This window comes from Geospiza fortis, unplaced genomic scaffold (assembly GCF_000277835.1).
Source record: "Geospiza fortis unplaced genomic scaffold, GeoFor_1.0 scaffold54, whole genome shotgun sequence".
In the NCBI taxonomy this organism is placed as follows: domain Eukaryota; kingdom Metazoa; phylum Chordata; class Aves; order Passeriformes; family Thraupidae; genus Geospiza; species Geospiza fortis.
This window is the reverse complement of record NW_005054301.1, coordinates 5,624,255-5,642,948: the sequence shown is the minus strand read 5'-3', so window position 1 is coordinate 5,642,948 and position 18,694 is coordinate 5,624,255. Positions and strand designations below refer to the sequence as shown.

The 18,694-nt window shown below is 39.1% G+C and overlaps 1 protein-coding gene across 3 annotated transcripts in view; it reads left to right on the top strand.

Annotated features, from left to right (window-relative positions):
- The window catches only part of GPATCH2L (G-patch domain containing 2 like), a 41,973-nt gene extending 23,873 nt beyond the window's left edge, over positions 1 to 18,100 (top strand). For 2 of the 3 annotated variants that reach the window (XM_031064436.1, XM_005417463.3), the window contains exons 9-10: positions 2,042 to 2,133; positions 7,118 to 18,100. In XM_031064436.1, the coding sequence (XP_030920296.1) occupies positions 2,042 to 2,133; positions 7,118 to 7,290 (265 nt within the window). In that variant the 3' untranslated portion in view covers positions 7,291 to 18,100. The remainder of the gene's footprint in view (positions 1 to 2,041; positions 2,134 to 7,117) is intronic. The other variant, XM_031064441.1, reaches the window with a different exon arrangement.
- Positions 18,101 to 18,694: the final 594 nt, after the last annotated feature.

The following is an 18,694-nucleotide window of genomic DNA, read 5'->3' as shown; positions in this document are numbered from 1 at the left end:
AAACAACCCCAGCTTCCTCAGCTGCTCCTCACAGGGCTCGTGCTCTGGACCCTTCCCCAGCTCTATTGCCCTTCTCTGGACATGCTCCAGCACCTCAGTGTCCTTTGTAGTGAGGGGCCCAGAACTGAACGTAGGACTTGAGGTGCAACCTCACCAAGTACAGGGGAATGACCCCTTCCCAGGTTCAACTGGCCACAGCATTCTTGATCCAAGCCATGATGCCACTGGCCTTGGCCACCTGGGCACACACTGGCTCATGTTCACTGCTGTTGATCAGCACCCCCAGGCCCTTTTCCTCTGGGCCATTTTCCAACCACCCTTCCCCCAGCCTGCAGCAATGAATGGGGTTGTTGTGGCCAAAGTGAAGGACCCAGCACTTGGTGAGTTTACTGAGGGTACACTCCATCCCCTCAGGAGACTTTGTCTGGTTGTATTAATATGTGCTCCCATATTTGAAAAACTGTGAAACATAGTGCTATTTTAAAAGTTTTGAAGCTGTTCTTCAATGTCAGATTTGGAGGACAGATCTTACAGACTTCTTGTAGAACTTTTGAATTTTAGTTGAGAAGATGGAACAGTAGGTATTTTCTTCTTCTTTCTTTTTTTTTTTTTTTTTTTTTTTTTTGTGCTTGCACTTTTTTTTTCAGGTAAATAGATAGACCCAGCAGCATTCAAACAATTTATAGACTGGACTAGTATAGGAATTTCTTTGTGGTCCCTGCACTGTTCTGTATAGATACAAAAGCACAACTTGGTTTTGCATAAATACAGCATCTAAAATAATACATATTGTAAATAAGTGGGTTTGGGTTTTTTAATAGATTTTTGTCATGAAAATAAAAATCCGTTAAGTTTTCCTTTTTTTTATATTTCAAAGGCTTTGGTATGTGATAAAAGTGTTTGTTAAACTTTCAGGATTTTTTTTTAAAGTCAAAGTAACAAGCTTTGAAGACACTGAAGCTTTTCAGCATTTAATCATCAAAACTTGTAGGCTTACAAATTTTACATCATGTAAGCTCCTCACAGTCTTTAACTGATTTTATTTGCACTGTAGATCTGCATTTTGCACATCAGATCTCATGATAAGTGTGGCCCAGGAATTTGCCAAAGGAAGTCTGTTATACTGGACAAAGAAGGGATTTGAACCCAATGTCATTGCTAAATTATGGCTTTATAACCATTATGGATGGTATTTGAGGATGTTCTTTAGTCTGCTGCAAAGACTTATTTCTGAATTAAACTTCTCTGCGTCCTACAGGTGCATAACTTGGAGGAGTTCTCAGCTCAAGTCGGTTCCAACAATACAGATTTCTTCTTAATTGGCAACTGGCTACTTCTTAATTGGCAAATGATTAAACTGAAACGGACATCAGTAGGCTTCAGACTTAACAGTTGATATTAACAGAACAGATTAAGCCTTTCAGCCAGTTTAGAGGTGCAACAACACTGGCATAAGTCAGATTCAGCTGTTTGCACAGCACTTTAATAAGGAAATAATGATTTTGAAAACACATGAGAGAGCTTTGCATTCCTAACTTTACAAACTTGCTACTGTAATGGAAACAACATGTGTGGACATTTGGCATTATAGGTACCTTCTAAGATTACTCAACAGTACCAAACAGATTGCAAAATAATTTCTGACTAAGGAGCAAATATCACACAGTTTACATAAAGAGCAATCTTGCAGACATTTGTTACTCATTCATAGAAGTAATGGTAGGACACATATCACATCACTGCTTGATTACGTCTTTATGTATGCAAGGAGTTAGTTTGGAATTAATACAAAACCAGAAGGTTGAAGGCTTTAAAGGCTAAGAAATAATTATTCTTCTGAGCAGTTTATGTGTGAGCTCTTAAAGGAAATGGGAGAATAATTTATATTGACAAAGAATGTGAGCAAAACTCCTTGGGAAACTTGGGTTGTGCTACTTACTAGTTAAGAAGCTGATGGGAAGGTAGGAGCTGGAGGTGACTGGTCAGTCTTACAAAAATGTGATATTGGAACTGAGTTTGATTTGTTTTATTTTCTCCATAGGCAAGCAAATGTCCACCTGGGACCACCATGTTCAAGGGACATCAAGAGGAAACGAAAGCCAGCTGCAGCCTCCATGTCTAGCCCAACATCAGGTAACCTGCCAAAATTTTTATAATCATGCCCCTTTTGAGCAAAGCACTACAGGCAAAGGTGGTGTTACTTTGCTTTGAAACTAATCAAACGTGTGAGAGGGCATAACGTGTTTTTGCATAGCATCAAAAGCTGCCTAGTAAACAATTTTTTTGCAATGTAGCAATGTTAAGTTAATATAATTTGCAGTGCTTCACCTTACTGTGAATAGTAATCTGCTTCTTCATAAGGTGTTCTTTCCACTGTCCTAAATTATGCAGTTCATAATAGGCAGTTACCAGTATGCACAGTGTATTGGGCTGGATTAGCTGGTGGCTGTGATGTCCTTTATCGGGGTATTTGTAGACACTTTCACAGGAGCAAAAATCTGTCAATTTTTGTGTAATCATTGGGTGAAACCACTTACTCCTTGGGGGTTGTCTTATTCTTTTGGATGAAAATAGTTTTTTCTTGTTATGGGGATGTAGTCATTAAAATACTGGTGTATTTTCATGTGGCAGATTTCTGAAAAGTCATTAATTAGTCATCAGAATATGGCTTTAATCAGAAAAAGCTTTAATCTGATGAACATAGTGGGTTTTAGCATGTTTCTTTCTGTCCTTTCACCTTACCCTATCTTGCGACTATCCGCTGATATATATTCTTCCAACTAGTTTATTAATAACTCTTGTAATCCACTAACAAGGTAGTGGGTAAGATGCTGGAAAAAACAGAGATGTAAAAACAGTGGGGAAGACCAAATAAACTGATGATTAATAGAGGGAAGTTTGTGTTTCCTCCTTGGGCTGGTGGATAAACAGAATAATGAAGCAGGGAAGAAAGCTGAGCTTTCTCTCCAGGCCACTGATCTGGATTGCAAACTGTTGGAAAGGTTCTGTACTAAAAAAAAAAAAGGAGAAAAGAACATTATTAATCTGTTTTTCAGCAAAAGTCTCATCTATTATTGATTATTTATTTAGGTTATTCGTTCCTGGCTTTTGAGTATTCCATTTTGAGATGTTTGAGCTTCTGTAGTAAAAGGGATAGTATCTAAAACCATAGAATCTTAGCACTGGAATACTAGATTTTTGTGGTAGAGTGCTAATGTCTCACTGTCCCCTGTTACCTGTCCATTTATTTATTTTTCAGAGAGCTTCTGTTTCCATGCCTACATGTTTCAAAGTACTATTTAAGTTGTACTTACCTGATAAGGCAAATTGTATAGTGAATGCTTTTTGAAGAGTTGAGAGTGCATCTGAAGTGGAACTTAGCTCTGGAAATAGCACAGGGGTTTTGGAAAGCTTTCTTACTATGGATGAGGGAGAGAGGATTGTTATGTATTACAGAATAAGGAAGAAGTATAGTTAGTAGAGTATGGGTAGTATGCTTAGGCTGATCATCAAGAGACAAGGTCTGCAAAGTCTTTAATGGTCAGGAATGGTAAAGATCCCTTCCTGAGATCCTGTTTAGAAATATCCTCAGCAAGTGAACAGCTGTGGGCAAGGTTTGCTGCAATATTGACTTGTAGAAAGAAACTTCTATGTTCGGGTAACTGAAGTTGTGTCCTAAATGATGTTCTACTACAGATTCCCAATTACAGTTGAAGCACAACATGGACAAGTAACTTGGAAACTTCTGGAATCTGATGTTATTTCTGTCAAAGGAGATTTTGTTATGGAATTACTAATGCCTAAAAAGATACCTAGTATTATTTTGCCATAATGTAGAATTAGTTGGACACTCTTACGTTTGTTAGATATTGATGAGATAAAGATTTTTCTCCCTTGCCATGCATCTACTTACCCCTATATAAATGTCATATATGGGTGTTCACATGAGGAGTGCCTGAGGAGTCATGGCAGTCTCATTTTTTTCACTTCTGAGGCTTTTTATGTTTGTGATATTTTACTTCTGCAAAAGGTGGAGCACAGGTAAATCAGAATACAGGCCCGTGCCTGTCATGCAGACACAGAGTGCTGGATTTCTTCACCTTTAAATAGCTCCTTCACTGAGTCCAACTGCTCTCGTCTCACTTGTTGACCAGGTCCTGCTTCAGTGATCTCCTTTTTTGCAACCTGAGTGCCCCGTGGAGGTGAAGGACACAGCCTGAGCTGGCTTCATCAGTCAGCAGAACAAATGGGCTTGCTCTGCCGAACATCGGGCCATCTCGGATTCCACCTCTTTTATAGAGATGAGTGATGAAGAGGGGCTCGTTCCGCTTTGCCGCTGTATTAATACACATCAGGGGCCAGCTCCCGGCACTAAATCACGCTACTGCATACATCTGTTATCGGACTCCTCACCAGTGTGATGAACAAGACTGCAGATAGAGGCTTCCTCGTGTCATTCTTTATAGGATTTTCCTAAAAGAATAAATAGCTCAAATCTCTGCCAACACTATCCCCTGTCATTGTGATGAATTTAGCTTCTTTCTTAAACATGCAGCTACAAATCTTCCCCTGTCGCCTCACCCCCCCACCATCTACAGAAAGTTTTGAGTTGAATTTAGCTGAAATCAGAAGATGCTAATAAAAGGCAGATGAGATGTGGGTGCTGTTTCCCTTCTCAGTGCAGGAATGAGAAAAGGCAGCTAGAGATAATATTTATTTGGGAACCAAGCAACTAAATTTATTCCATGTCTTCTCACATACTTTCAAGACTGTGAGTATTTATGAGTTCTGGTAAAGTATCTTTTCCCAGAGACCCTTGCATGAACATCAAGAAACTGCATTACTGTAGAAGTGCCTTGGGTCTCTATTGTATTGCTATAGTATTAAAGTTCTGGTATTAATCCTTCTCTTTGAGGCTAGCTGGCCTAAATACCATAACTGAGCTGTTGAAAACAACAAAAAGTGGGTAGAAAATTCAGAATTAACTTCCACTTTAGGAAATTACTTTTATCAAAATTAAGTCAGGCAAATTTATGCAAATATTTAGAGAGACTGAAAATTAAGGTTTTCCACACTACACAGTTGAACAGTGTGAGCCCTAAAGCATGAGGCGTTTACCTGATAAGAACAAAAATCTGGCTGGTGTAGTTTGGCAGTAGAATAAGGAAATCTGGTGGAAGTTAAGGTTGACTGTACTGGATTAGACTGGAGGTTCATCCAACTCAGTGACCAATAGCCAGTGCCTAGGGAGGAAGAAGGTCTGTGGTGGTAAAGGTCCTTTGACCTTTCAGTGATCTGAGGCTTGGAAGGCATGGATGGTGTCCTTGTGTTTAGTTACTTTCCATTGCAGTACAGTAGATTTGGAATAATATCCCCAGTGGCACAGTAGAGCTTGTCTGAGAAATACTGCATAAACTGTTATTCTCATGGAAGTTATTCTCTACTTTGAAAGGAATCTGATGAAGAATGTCATGTCTGTCTTCGTTTTCTCTGAATAGGCCACAAGTACAGATGGTTGGGTCATAAATGGTGAACAACTACCAATCTTTACACCAAAGTTTTTAATGTTTATGTGGTTTAATCCTCTACGTATGTAGCAGTTCACATGGTAACTGGCATCCTAATCAGCTATTACAGTGAGTCCAGGCTAAAAATCTGTATAAATGGATGTTTGTCTGCCTTGGCATGTATTCACACTTAGCTTGTAAAAAAGTTGACAGCAACCTGTGAAACTGCTTATCAGAGAATAGTCTGATAAGTAATAGCAATTTGGTGAATTTTCCCTCTCCTATTTCTTGCTAATTATTCATTCTCTGCCATACCCAGAAACAAGAAGCCAGTTTCAGTCCTTTTCTTTTTCTCTTTTTATGAGGAAAGATAGAGAGCCTGAGTGTGGAGGCTGCTAGCAAGGGGCACATAGTGTAGTATTGCGGGTGATTGTGAGTTTAAGGATCAACTCAGTTGTTGGGGGTTTTTTCATGTTTTGTATGACCTTCAGATGGAGGAAGATGGGCTGGATCTAAAATTGCAAGGTACTTGTGTCAGCTGTGTTGTAGCTGTATGGGAATGACTGACCATTTTGGATTTACAGAAGCAGCATTGTTGGGGTTCCAGATCTACTGAATGTGGAACCTCAAGCATCGAACTGACTTTTTATTTAAACTTCAAAGCAATCTGTCCTCTAGTTGAGGCTTGCTGTGGCCTCTTTATCCTTCTCCACTACGGAGCAGCAGATGCCACTCGTAATTAAAATGCACAAACAACTATTATCTGTTGTGAGACTACAATGAAGAAATGTATTTTGTATTGAAGTAGTTACTTGTTTAAAAAATTCTGTTTGCTCAAAGACTCCTATGGCAATTACTCTTCTTTACCCAGCCCTGTTCTGCTTGTGAGGATTGAGTGATTCAGGATACTGAGAAATGGAGTAAACTCTCATACCTCTAGGTTTTTGGCAATCCTTCTGGAAATTTGGGCGACTGTTGGGTTGAGCTATGGATTTGCAAATCTCTCTGGCTATTATAGCCTGTCCCATTTTGGAGCAGTGGTTGTATTGAGAAAATGAGAATGGATTTCAACCTAGTTTGGCAAGTAGTTTCTTGTCATAATATGCTGATTTACCATTTTGCATGTATGTGTTGGTTCATGGTACTGCTCTTACTGGGTGAAGAGAAGTATGTTTTCCTCTTTAGATGAGCTTAGCAACCTGAAATTTGCCACACCTTCAGGGACTTTGAAGACTCAAGTAGAGAGTTGAGTCTTTGCAAGGAGTCCAAGTTATTTTAAGATGAATGATTGTGAATTGATTCACTTTAAATATGGGAGAGCTAAAACTTTCGATTTTCAACAGGAACTCTGACTAAGGGAGCTAGTTAGTGGACTGGGAACTTAGAGTTTTGAATGTATGAATCATTAGAGCAAAATTGTTAGTGCTATCAAGAACCTCTATTTCAGAGGAATTTGGATGAAGAACTTTTAGAAATTCAATAAATAATATCCTCATAAATTAAATTGTATATATGAGGGGTTTGCCATGAAGTTAGTTGTTCTAACATTTTTTATTGCCCTTTCTTACTGTCTTCCTTTGTTCCCCCTTTCCTGCAATTTTATATTCCAGCAACTTTATCTGTCCACATGGATGCAGCAGAATCAGAGCTACCAGCAGCACCATCCTTGAGATCCCAGAACTCTGAGTGGACTGGGAAAACACCAGCAGCTGAGAAATCTACTATTGCTGCCTCCAGTAACTTTTTTAAAATGCCACCAGAGAAGAGCCCTGGATACAGCTAGAATGGAAGCACTGCAACTGTGAAGGCTTGCTCGACTTTGGAAGTGTTTGATTCTGGTGTTTGTCTGCACCAAACATCTTGTTTGGCAGTGTGGTATCTTCAGTATTGGTGCATGATGCGTGCCATCATCCAGGCTGGTCTGTGTGCCTCACACACCTAAATCATGTTTGTGAATCTATGTTTAAGAAAAGGTAATCAGTGTTGGGACTGCAGTGGCTTGTAGAAATTTTTCTGCTATCGCTGTATTTATTATGAATTCATCTCTTTCCCTGAATCCAGCTCATATGTAATGGATCATGTACAGCTTTTCTTTTGGGTTTTCAGATTCTTATTCACCCTCTGGACATGTTGCTTGTTTGTGTATTTGGCATTTTCAGTGTGAAAGTCCCACTGCCTGAGAGATGGGAGTCTCCCTCTGCTTGCTTCCAGACGAGAAGGATTTCTTGGCTGGGGAATGAGGAGGGAACACTAACACATTGAAACATGGAACCTGAATCCTGTATTAGCAGAATGTTTTCTGGCCATGTGCTAACAGACTCAAATCATGTTGCTTCTGGCAAAGTAAATATGGTGCTTGTCTATGTAGAAATTGCCATTAGCTCACTGGCAGCATTGTCCATTCAACCTTTTCCTTCTCCCTTGTTCTGAATGTCTTCAGTCTTTATTGCATATTGCATGTTCATTCCTAAACCTCCTACTGGATAAGGATTTGGGAGAACTACTTGGACTAAATGTGCAAGCTGGTGTCCTGGATAGAAACCCAGAGCCTTGAATATTGTTGCAGTATGGTAGAAGATTATACAAAACATCCGTATCTCAGTATATAAATTAAAAAATGTCTGTTAGTGTTTCTAAAGGATGCTTGTTGAAGTTAACATGCCATTGAACAAAAAAGCCATTTAAAGTGTCACCTGAGTTCAGAGCATTATAGGTATAGATCAGACTCCTCTATCATACTTCCTCTTCCTTCAAAAGTATTGTCTGCTGTACCTACTGGAGGTGTCTCCACCTGCTGATGGTTGCACATTACACTGCAGTGTACACTAAAGAGATTCTCCTCATAGAACTTCCACTTGGTCTGCTGTTACCTCCTGTGTTGCCGAATATATGGACAGGGATTTCTTCTCTCTCTGTAATAACTCTGGAGCTTATCTTGGACTATGTTTTCAGAATATGTACTTGCATAGCATGTACCAAGGAACAGGTGGCCTCACAGCTTCTTAAGTCCTTTAAGTCCTATTTGTATGAATATAACTTTTTGTTTTCCTTGTGTGGAGCTTTCAGATAGGACTGTTTAAACTTGTAAAATCTGTTTTGATTGTGGCAGTTCATCTAGCACTCTTAAGCAGACAGCAAAATATGTGTGATTTTACTGGTTTTGCAATGTTCTGTTCTCTTATGAATCAAATGACTGAGGGACAGATTTGATTGGGGGAATATGAAGCAGTGATTTATATTAGCTGTGTATTAAAATGGGAAATGGTCATAATATACACAAAACAAACTGAATGACTGTAAATCATGATTGACAGATATAGTTAGTTATACTACATACACACTGTGTCTGATCCCCTAATACCTACTTATTCTTGGGGAGACATCCAAATTGGATTTATATTTTGCAGCGCAAGCAAACTGTCAGATCTGTCACTATAAATCCTTCTCAAAACTCTTTTTTTTTTCCTTTTTTTTAAAATTTATTTGGGTGGTGCATTTTAGAAGTAATTAGACCAGGGAAACCCTTTTTATTTTAACGAAGGAGTACAGAAGTCCATTTGGATTACAGGACAAGCTGTAGCAGTTTATAAAGGAAGAAGAGTTCTTGTTTTAAAGTTGTCATGGCTTTTTCTTATTTGTAGCTATTTTGAACAATGATGTCTAAGGGGTAACAGAGGAAATTTCAGCACTGGAGGGCCTGTAATTAAAACATCTGGAGAGAAGGTAAACCTGAAGAGTAGTAGCTTGAGTATCTAGTACTCATGAATACAGTGAATGGGAAGGGTGATAATGTTCTCCTGACAACTTGCAGATAAAATTTAGGATTTGAAGCCTTGTAATCTAAACTGCATGCTGCTCTAATGATAATGAGTGGTTCCCTAAAAGAGCATTTGTGAAACTGATTGGTTTTGATCTCGTGGAGTATCCTCCACAACCTCTTTTAGTTTGAGTCTGTTCAAGAGATTTACTCAGATTACTGACCATTCAGCTTTATGCAATAAATAGAATTTATTTTATTTACATACAATTTTAGCCATGGTGTTCCCTTGTAAAAATCAATTGTGATATATCTTGCTTCATTCTAAGTATTCTTAGTATTGTCCAAATAGTTTTTTTCTCTAATGTGATGTCAGGATACTTTAAAAGCTTTTTCAAGAAAGGTATTAGGGAATCAAGAGCCTTCATCTCATTGTGGTGGTGGAGGGGGGGTTGCAGTGCTTCATATGATTTTTCTCTGGGTGCAGGGAAAGAGAATTTATCATATTTTTATATTGAGGTCAGTAGCACTGTTATCTGGTTAAGCCCTTACTTAAGTTGTAAGCTCCTAGGAGGTATTTCTTGTCTTTAAAGGCAGATTGTACCTGTGGCAGTACTGAAGAGCAGCTGTGGCAGTGTCTTGACAAGCCATACTTCCTGCCATGGCAACTTTCTGGAAGTTCCAGGAGACTCCAATTATTGCAGCTGCCCTGTCTTTTCTATTTCTAGGTTAGAATCCATTTCCAAATCAGTCAGATTCTCAACCAAATTTGATCCTCCTGAGTGGTAGGCAACCTAAATGGATCATGCACCTTGTTACTCTAGGGTATTTATCAAAATATATCCTCAGACTTCAGTAACTTGATACAGATTTTAGTACCTACAGCATTTTTAGATGAATAAAATAAGTCCATTGTTTTGCCTCTTTTTTTTCATCTAAGGCAGATTTCTTAGAGCTCACTCTGCTCACACAGTACTCAGTGTGAAGGATACTGCTTCCCATGTGGATTACTTGAGTAGAAAGGAGCAATAACATGCCTTGCTTTAGTAGCTGTCCTTCTGTAAAGATGTCCAGTAAGTGATTATTGCTCCAAAGATACTCAGCTCACTCGTATTCCACTTTTTGTGCACCAGGACTTCCCAGTCTTTTTTCAGTTTTGCCTTCTCTCTAGTTGTGTTTCTCCTTGTCCTTATGGGACACTTCAACTTTGCAGACAGGACCTGGGAATACCATACTACTGTGACAAGCAAGCCTGGGAAATTCCTGAAGTATGTTGAAGATAATTTGTAGTCACAAGTACTCAGCCAACTAGGAAAGATCCCCTCCTAAACCTGTTATTTATTAATAAAGAAGGACTTTTGAGAGATATGATCGTAGGTGGCTGCCTTTGCCACAGGATCGTGAAATGGCTAATTTTAAAATCTTTGATGTAATGAGGAAAACTGTCAGCAAGGTTCCTACCCTGAATTTCAACAGAGCTAACTTTAGGCAACTCAGTGAGCTAGTTCTAGTGTGCTACTCCTTGAGTCTGGGCTGTTTTTAGGAATCACCTTTTAAAAGCACAAGAGCAGGTGCTCTCTCTGTGTTGAAAGTCAAACAAGCCATGCAGAAGACCAGCTTAACAGGGAACTCCTCTTGAATCTCAGGAAGAGAAAGAGATTCTATGATCTCTGGAAGCAAGGTCAAGCTTCACAGAAAAATTACAGAGCTGTAGTTCAGATATGCAGGGAGAAGATATGATACACCAAAACTTAATTAGAGTTGAAACTGGGCAGAGCTGTTGTGTCAGACAAGCAAGGCTTTTTGAAGTACATAAATAGCAAGAGGAGGTCTAAGGAAAACATTGGACTGATATTTGTTGTAAATGATCACCTAACAAATTGGAGTGAAGAAAAAGTGAGGGCATTCAGTACTTTTTTTTGGCCTTGTTCTCATTATAATACTGACAGACCTTGGGCTGCTCTATCTTCTGATTTGGAGTGTCATTACTGTGGGAATAGTGACTTTGTTCGTGTACATGGAGATTGTAAGGGACCAGTTGAATGTTTGTAAGTCTATGAGGCCAGATTCATCCCAGAGTAGTGAAGGAGCTAGTGGTTGTTGTAGCATGATCTCTCTCACTCCCTGCTGAAGGTTTTGGGAGTCTGGGAAAGGTCTATCCTGACTAGAATCTACTCAGCATTATTCTAGTTTACAAGAAGGGCATGAAGTGAGACCCAAGCAACACAGACCTGCTAGTCTAGCCCCAGTACCTGGAAAAATTGTAGAGGAGATCATACTGGGTGGTACTGAAGGGCAATTAAAGTCCTTTAAATCAGAATCATAGAATATCCTGAGTTGGAAGGGACCCAGAGGGATCATCAAGTCCAACCAGACAGGTCTGGTGGGTAATGTGGTGGTTGATGGTGAGGGTGATGATACATACCCCTTCTCGTCTCTGGGGACCTCATGCAATTGCAACAGTTTTTCATAGATGGCAGTGACCAATCTTAAAATGACACACTTCTATGTATAGGGAGAAGATGGACATTCAGTGAAAGAGAAATCAAAAGCTGAGAGAAGCACATTTCCTAGTTGTTCTTTGCACATTTCCAGTAGTTCAGTGAGCTCTAGTCACGATTAATGCCCAGTTTGGTGAGTCCTGGAGAAGACTGAACTAAAAGAATGTAGTTTCTGTCGTGATGGATTTATGATTTTAAGGTGCAGTAAGAAGTGGAGAGAGCAGCAAAACAGGAGCTGGAGAGAAACTTGTTAGAGGCTGGGACTAGTGCTACTGGATGATAGATTAGCTTTGTGATTGTGGTATGCAGAGGTGTGTCTTGCCAGCATCATTCTTGAATAATGACATTGAGTAGGTTAGCGCTGTCCTTCAAACTGTAGATGCTCTTGCTGTTATATTGTGGATGTTGCAGAGACCTGCTTAGTGGGCAGAGGATGAGAAGGGAAATTATAGGAAGGGCAGCAAGAAGCATGATGGAGTGCCTCTTTTATTGTAACCCCTTCTGTACTGAAGAAGGAAGATGCTACAAAAAACAGTATGTGTGCCTAGATATTGAAAAGAAATTTTGTGAAGTGGATAAGAACTTTGCTTCATTGTCTTGAGGAACAGTTTGTAACCAGAGAATTTTTCAGTAAAGAAAAAGTGAAGGATGCTACATTTGTTCAGAAAATGTATTTTAATGGTCTGTTAGGAGACTATCAAAGGAAGATGAACTTATGTTCTCATTGTGATACTTCATTTCTGTGTCTTTGTTTCCTGTATTCTGTTCCAGTTTGTGTTTTGTGATTGCGACATCCTTTTGTACCATCAAGTGGGGGAAAAATACTTTACAGTAATGCTTCTTAAGGCATGAAGCATAAGGGGACACTTGCTATACAGGAGGTAAAAGATTATCTTAGGCCATTAACTTTACCCAGTACAAGGTTTGAACTCAGCACAGAGGACATAATGGCTTAATTATACCAAAGCATCTCTTTTTAAGAGAGTGAGTAGTGCCACAGGCGAGTGCCACAGTGCCACAGGCAGGGCAGCTAAACTGGCATCAGTGCCTGCAGACCCACATGTGGCTGGGCCTCAGTCACTTGACATCTAATACAGATTTACATTGTAGAGACAGAAGGAACTTTCAACATCGTTCTCAACTTTAATGTGGTGAGAATGCCTTCCCATGCAAACAGGGCTGTCACTGTGAGTCCAGTGAGCTGAAAAGATGTACTCACTGGCAGGCTATGTAAAGAGAATTCTTGTACCAGCTTAAAGAATTGGTAAAACTGGAAAATGGACTGGTACAGCCTGTTATATCAGAGAAAGATGCAAAATATATATACTTGCATACAATAATCAAGAAAAGTATTGCTGAGCCCTGCGTGTGATAAGCTAGAGTATTCAATTTCTGAAGCAGAGATGCCAGTATTAGGATGATCAGGGTTTTGCAAAGCTGCCCTCTTGTCCTTGTAAACTCTGAAGGAAATGGGATGAACAGCATGAAAAATGCTGTACTGTGTCAGACCAAAGGTCTGCTTGTCTTGGCAGTCTGTCTCTCACAGTGACCTGGTTTGCCTACCCAGGGGGTAGTGTAAAGATAAAGCAGTAATATAAGGATACTTTTTTTTAGTGTTCTTCTAGCCCAGTGTCCTGCCTCAAAAAAGATGTACAAACTTTTTTTGAGGCTGGAGAAAACATTTTTGAACTTTTGGTTATAGTATTTATCCTGCAATGGGATTTAAATATATTTTTACAGGGACACATCCTGATGATGAAAACATCAAGTAAGGATTAGCATATCTTTGTTTGTAGTCAGTTTTCTTATTAATTACTGTCTTTATAAGTAAATAGCATCTTCTCTTGGAATATTGTTTTCTAATATCAGCATCCTGACATTGTTTCTTACCACACTTTTTTTTCAGCAAGGGTGAAAAGTCTTGTTCTTTCTTTAAAATGAGGCTTTTTTTGACATGTGTTTGTATGCCCAGTCAACAAGTCCTATGTAATCCACTAACCCATATAAATCATTTTTCATAAGCTTCATACTGTAAAACTTGTCATTTAACCTTTAATTGTGCTCCTGCATGAAAATCCCCAGTATTCCACATCCATATGCATTCAGTTCTAGTGTCTATACTTAAAGTATTCTTCAGAGTTACAGAGAAACTGTTAAGAGTCACTTATGGTACTCCTCATGGAGTGTTCTAATATTGCTATTCAGGCTTCCTATACTCATATAGCCAAATATGCTGCCAGTCTTTGCTGCCCAAATGCTGCTGTAACACTACCATAGGAGGTGGTATTTCAGGCAGTTGAACCTAAAGTTCTTACCACTGCTTTTCAATGTACAAGGTCCTAGAAAGTAAGAAATTTTTTTAATTAAAAAATTTATTGCATTTCCTTTAGCAGTATTATAGTGCAATTTTGTACCAATTGTATTTATAGTTTGCAATACTTAAGAGCTCAGTCTGTTTAGTTTTATCAGAAGAAGATCAGAGGTGTCATGCCTGTGTGGTAGAAAACTCTTTATGGCATTGGAAATTCTAAGTAATAAAACATCTTTTTTCTTGCAGATGGCATATAAATTAACTTGGAGCTAAAGCTTAGGCTGCCTAGATTGGTGCATGTGAGATTTCGTTGCTGGAGGCATTTCTAAGAGGGCCATGATCTGAGACTGCTCTGGTCTGACCAGAGTCCTTGGGCATTTCTGAAGTCCTTGATTTTTCCCTCAGGTTTTGACAACACTAGATAGTGAGCCAAAGCTACCATCACTTGCATTTCAGCTTCCTCCTGCTGTCAAAGAGAGCTCTCCTAGAGATAGCTCACAAAAAGGTCTACTCAAAGTCTGTGAAGAGCTGCCTTGTGCATGTCCCACATATTTTATGAGGTCATAAGATTTAGCTGTTTGATAGGGGTTGGACTCTGGGTTCTTGGGACTTTATTTTAAGGGTAACATGTAAATAAGAAAGATTCCTGCTTGTATTCCTCTGTTTTAAATAAGATGTGTATTCTCTGAATGAGGCTCTTGCAGAATCTCTGTTCTGATTATAGAAACTGGAAATAAATCAATATATGAAAGAAGTGTTTTATCTGATATAAAGGAACTGAGTTGAGATGGGGGAAGAGAGGTTTTGCTGACATCTGCCTAGATTTACAGTATTGGGCTCTCCATTAATCTGCATGCTTCCTTGACCGTTTCCGTAAGTATAAAGTATAAACTGTAATCTGAAGGTCTGTAGGGAGTTACTATGCTTTTCTTGCTTTGAATTGCAAACCTGAGTGAAGGATTTGAGGTAATTTATCATGTCCCTTCTTTGGAGTTTTTTGGTAATGATTTTGTTTCCCAGTTTGTCAGGACATTGTCTCTAGACAAGTGAGATGCTCCCTGTTTGGAATTTGAAACAATTCCAGAGTTTCTTAAATAGTCTTTCATTTCTAAGCCACTGCTTCAGATCTGCCCAGTTCCAAATGGGATGTCATTTAAATGAGCAGGTCAGTTTCAATTGATAGTTTAATGGATATCAATTCATTTTGCCAACACTAACATCCTTTTAGGATAGATGGCATCATTCTTTTTTACCATGATAACACGACTTCAAGGATCACATGAACAGAGGACTTCTCATTTTCTTTTGCCTGTGCCCGTGTCCCAGTATTAATAGCTGTGCATATTTGTGGTAGGAGCAACACAGGAATCCCTTTACCTTAACTGTTCCAATGAATAAACTGTAAAAATTAGATCCCAAGTGGACTAAATGTTTTTAAACAAAAAAATCAAGATCCTTTGGAAATGGCTTCAAGTTTTTAACACCATATTGGCAGTAGAGGGTTGTCCAATTTTTAAAAGTGGTTATTTTTCTCTCTCAACTACAAGCTGCACCTGTGAGAATTGTGAAATGTTCCCTGTGAAATATGCTGATTTTTTTTAGGTATAAGTAGTTGGAACAAGGAGCAATAGATTGTCTTATGGGAAGGGCTCAGATTTGGCAAACTACTAGTAATGTCAACAATTTCAGATGTCTAAAAATTAGCTGCTTCAGTCTTACACCTACTTGCAATTTTGTAATTTTAAAATTTTGAGTAATGAAGCATTTAATCTGATAATTGGATTAATTTCTATTTAAAAAGGAAAAGCTGAATGGTGCTTTTTACATGTCCTTAATTTTACATCCCAAGGCTGAGAATTTTCTCAGTTCAGTTTGAATAACTGGTGGTAAGTTTGATAACAGGGCTGACTATGATGGCATTTATCAATTTTGATATTTTTCAAACCATGAAACCTTTCTTTGTGTTTTTCCAGCTCATAAAAATCAACTGAAACTACAGATGAATGCAAGTAGACTTGCTATGTTCTAATGGAGAACTTCTCACATATAAATAGAAGGGTATTTCCAATCTGGGGTACAAATTTTGTTCTCTACTGGCATAGAGCAATTTCCCAGTAAGAGCAGATACATCGGTTTTTTTAATGAAATATAGTATAGGTTTTCAAAGTGGTAAACTATATTAATTTAATTCATTTTTGGTGGGGGAGTGACAGGGAGGTGTCTAAATATGAGAATGTGAGCAGATCTTAGGAGTTGCTGCAATAGGGCAGATGTAGCACACAGAATTTTCAAAACACACTTTAAAAGTTGTGCTGGAGATTGGAGAATTGTACCTAAAGATTGGAGAAATCTTCCTCTGAGAAGTGTCATCACTCACAGACTGCCTGCAGGTGCAGTGATGGCAGAGCAGTGGTTCTGATAAACTAATGCCAGCACTGACACTGATGTTTCCCTTGTAATTTTGACACCAGCTTCCTGAGAGGTTCACCAGTGTTGCCTTAGGGCTCTTCATCCTGCTTCACAAAATAATTTGCAAATGCTTGGACTCACCTACCCTCCTCCATGGGGAAACACATGTTCCCATTTTGAGCCAGACACTCCTGCTGCTGAATGTTGTATGGTGAGTGAAAGAAGTCCTGTGTTTTCTTTCTTGGTCATCCAGTGAACAGCAAGGGGAGCTTTCATGAATCTTTTATCCCTTACTACTCCTTTCAGATACTGTGGATACAGGAAGGAGGCAATTACACATGCAGGGTTTGATTCCTGGGTGGGGAGAGGGGGCCATGGGGTGTGGCTGTTGTTCTGCACCCAAACAATGCAGGAGCTGCCTGGGGAAGGTGACATTTCACCCTTCTCCCCACACTGATAGGCTGCAGGACTCTAAACAACGGGCTTCATCTGCTTACATGTGTATTTAGACATTTAAACAAGAATCTTCTTCAGCACCCCACCCACCCCTCAAGTAACAAAAAAACGAGAAAACGAGCTCTGATGACAAAGCTGCAATTTGAGTGGCCCATGTTGCTGTAATCAGTGCCCTTCTGCATGTGCAGTGCAATGCAATCAGGCACTTGCATGATGGGTTTGAGGGTTGTGTGTCTCAGTCTGTCCATCTGCCCCCTTCACACGGGGTCCTTAGTGTAGGACAGTTGAGACTCTCTGAATGTACAGCTGCTGGCTTGGATTTTTTTTCTCCCCCTTACTTAGGCTGACTTCAAGTTTTATTTACTGCACAGCATCCAGACTCCACTCTGAAGAGGAAAGATATTTGTTAGTATCTTCAGGGTTTCTCCTGCTATGACAGCTTAGAATGTTAATGATTTTGTGTGCTGAGCATTTGGATGTTACTGTCACCCTTATTGCCTAAGTGAGGAATTTGAGACTGAAGCAAAACCCTTTTTTTTTTTTTTAATTTGAAGGGCCTAAGATGAGATACACAGAGAGTGGCAATTTGCAGGGACTGATTTTGTACCCTTTTGTGGGTTCAAATCATATTTCCTACAAACTTCCTTATCAGCTATAAGTGCTCAGAGCTTCTGCACATCCAGCCACAATTACTGATGAGGTGAGGAGCACTGTCCTTATTGCTGAAGTCTTTCTATGGCTTCTCAGCTAAGAGAGATGGCAGTAGGCAGGCATCTCTCCAGGGCTGATGGTCAGTTGCTTTCATCCTGACAACCCAGACAGCGTCCTGCTTTGTCCTTTTTGTCATTGGGTCTGACTCATTTGTACTCATCTCTTTCAGTTCTTGCCCTTCACCTCTCTGGAGGCATGCCTTCTATGACTCTGTATAAAAAGTCTCGAAAATAAACTGTGTAATTATTTGATTTAGCATTATTTTAAAGGATATGGACCAAGGGACAACTTAGGATGGCAGAAAAGGGATTTCTTCCTTTTTGAGTATTTTTATCTGTAACCAGATAAATGTATATCTGTGTGTATATATTTTATTTATTTTTGAACTAGGACTTGATATGTATTCACTTTTGTATTGGAGTTTCCTTATAAAGGTATTTTAATTTCCCCAAATATGTTTTGTCTCTGGAAATACTGTGATTCCTGGACTTCTAAGGAATTGAAAGATCAGCCCCAAATGCATAGTATCGTAGAGAATCTGCTGTGAAGTAACTTGTCTACTACATCTCAAGAAAGAGCAATAGGTGAAAACTTGCTGTGGAACAATCACACTTTATATTCTTTTACCTGAACATCGTAGGATGTCAAGAATTTTGACTCATGTCTGGCAGTGATATTTCAAGTATTGTTCTCTTGATTATTTTCTCTAAACTACAGAGTAATGATTGTCTACTGAAGTAAACCTGACTGTTGTTTAACAAATGATAGGCTGCCTTCTAATGCCCAATTCAGCAAAGTTTTAAAAGAAGTCTTAGTGTATATTTTGGGAAGAGTGCCCTTGGAACCAGAATCAATCATCTGACTGAGCTGTATTAGAGAAAAAGAAAAGGTTACAAAGAGAAAATGATACTAACTATTATCTTTATTATCCTAAGTCTTGTTCTGTTCTCTCCATGGACTCTTGGTTTACATCTTCTAGAGAAATTAGCGCATCTTTAAAAAAACCAAAAAGACAAAGACAAAACAACCTCCCTCTACAAGC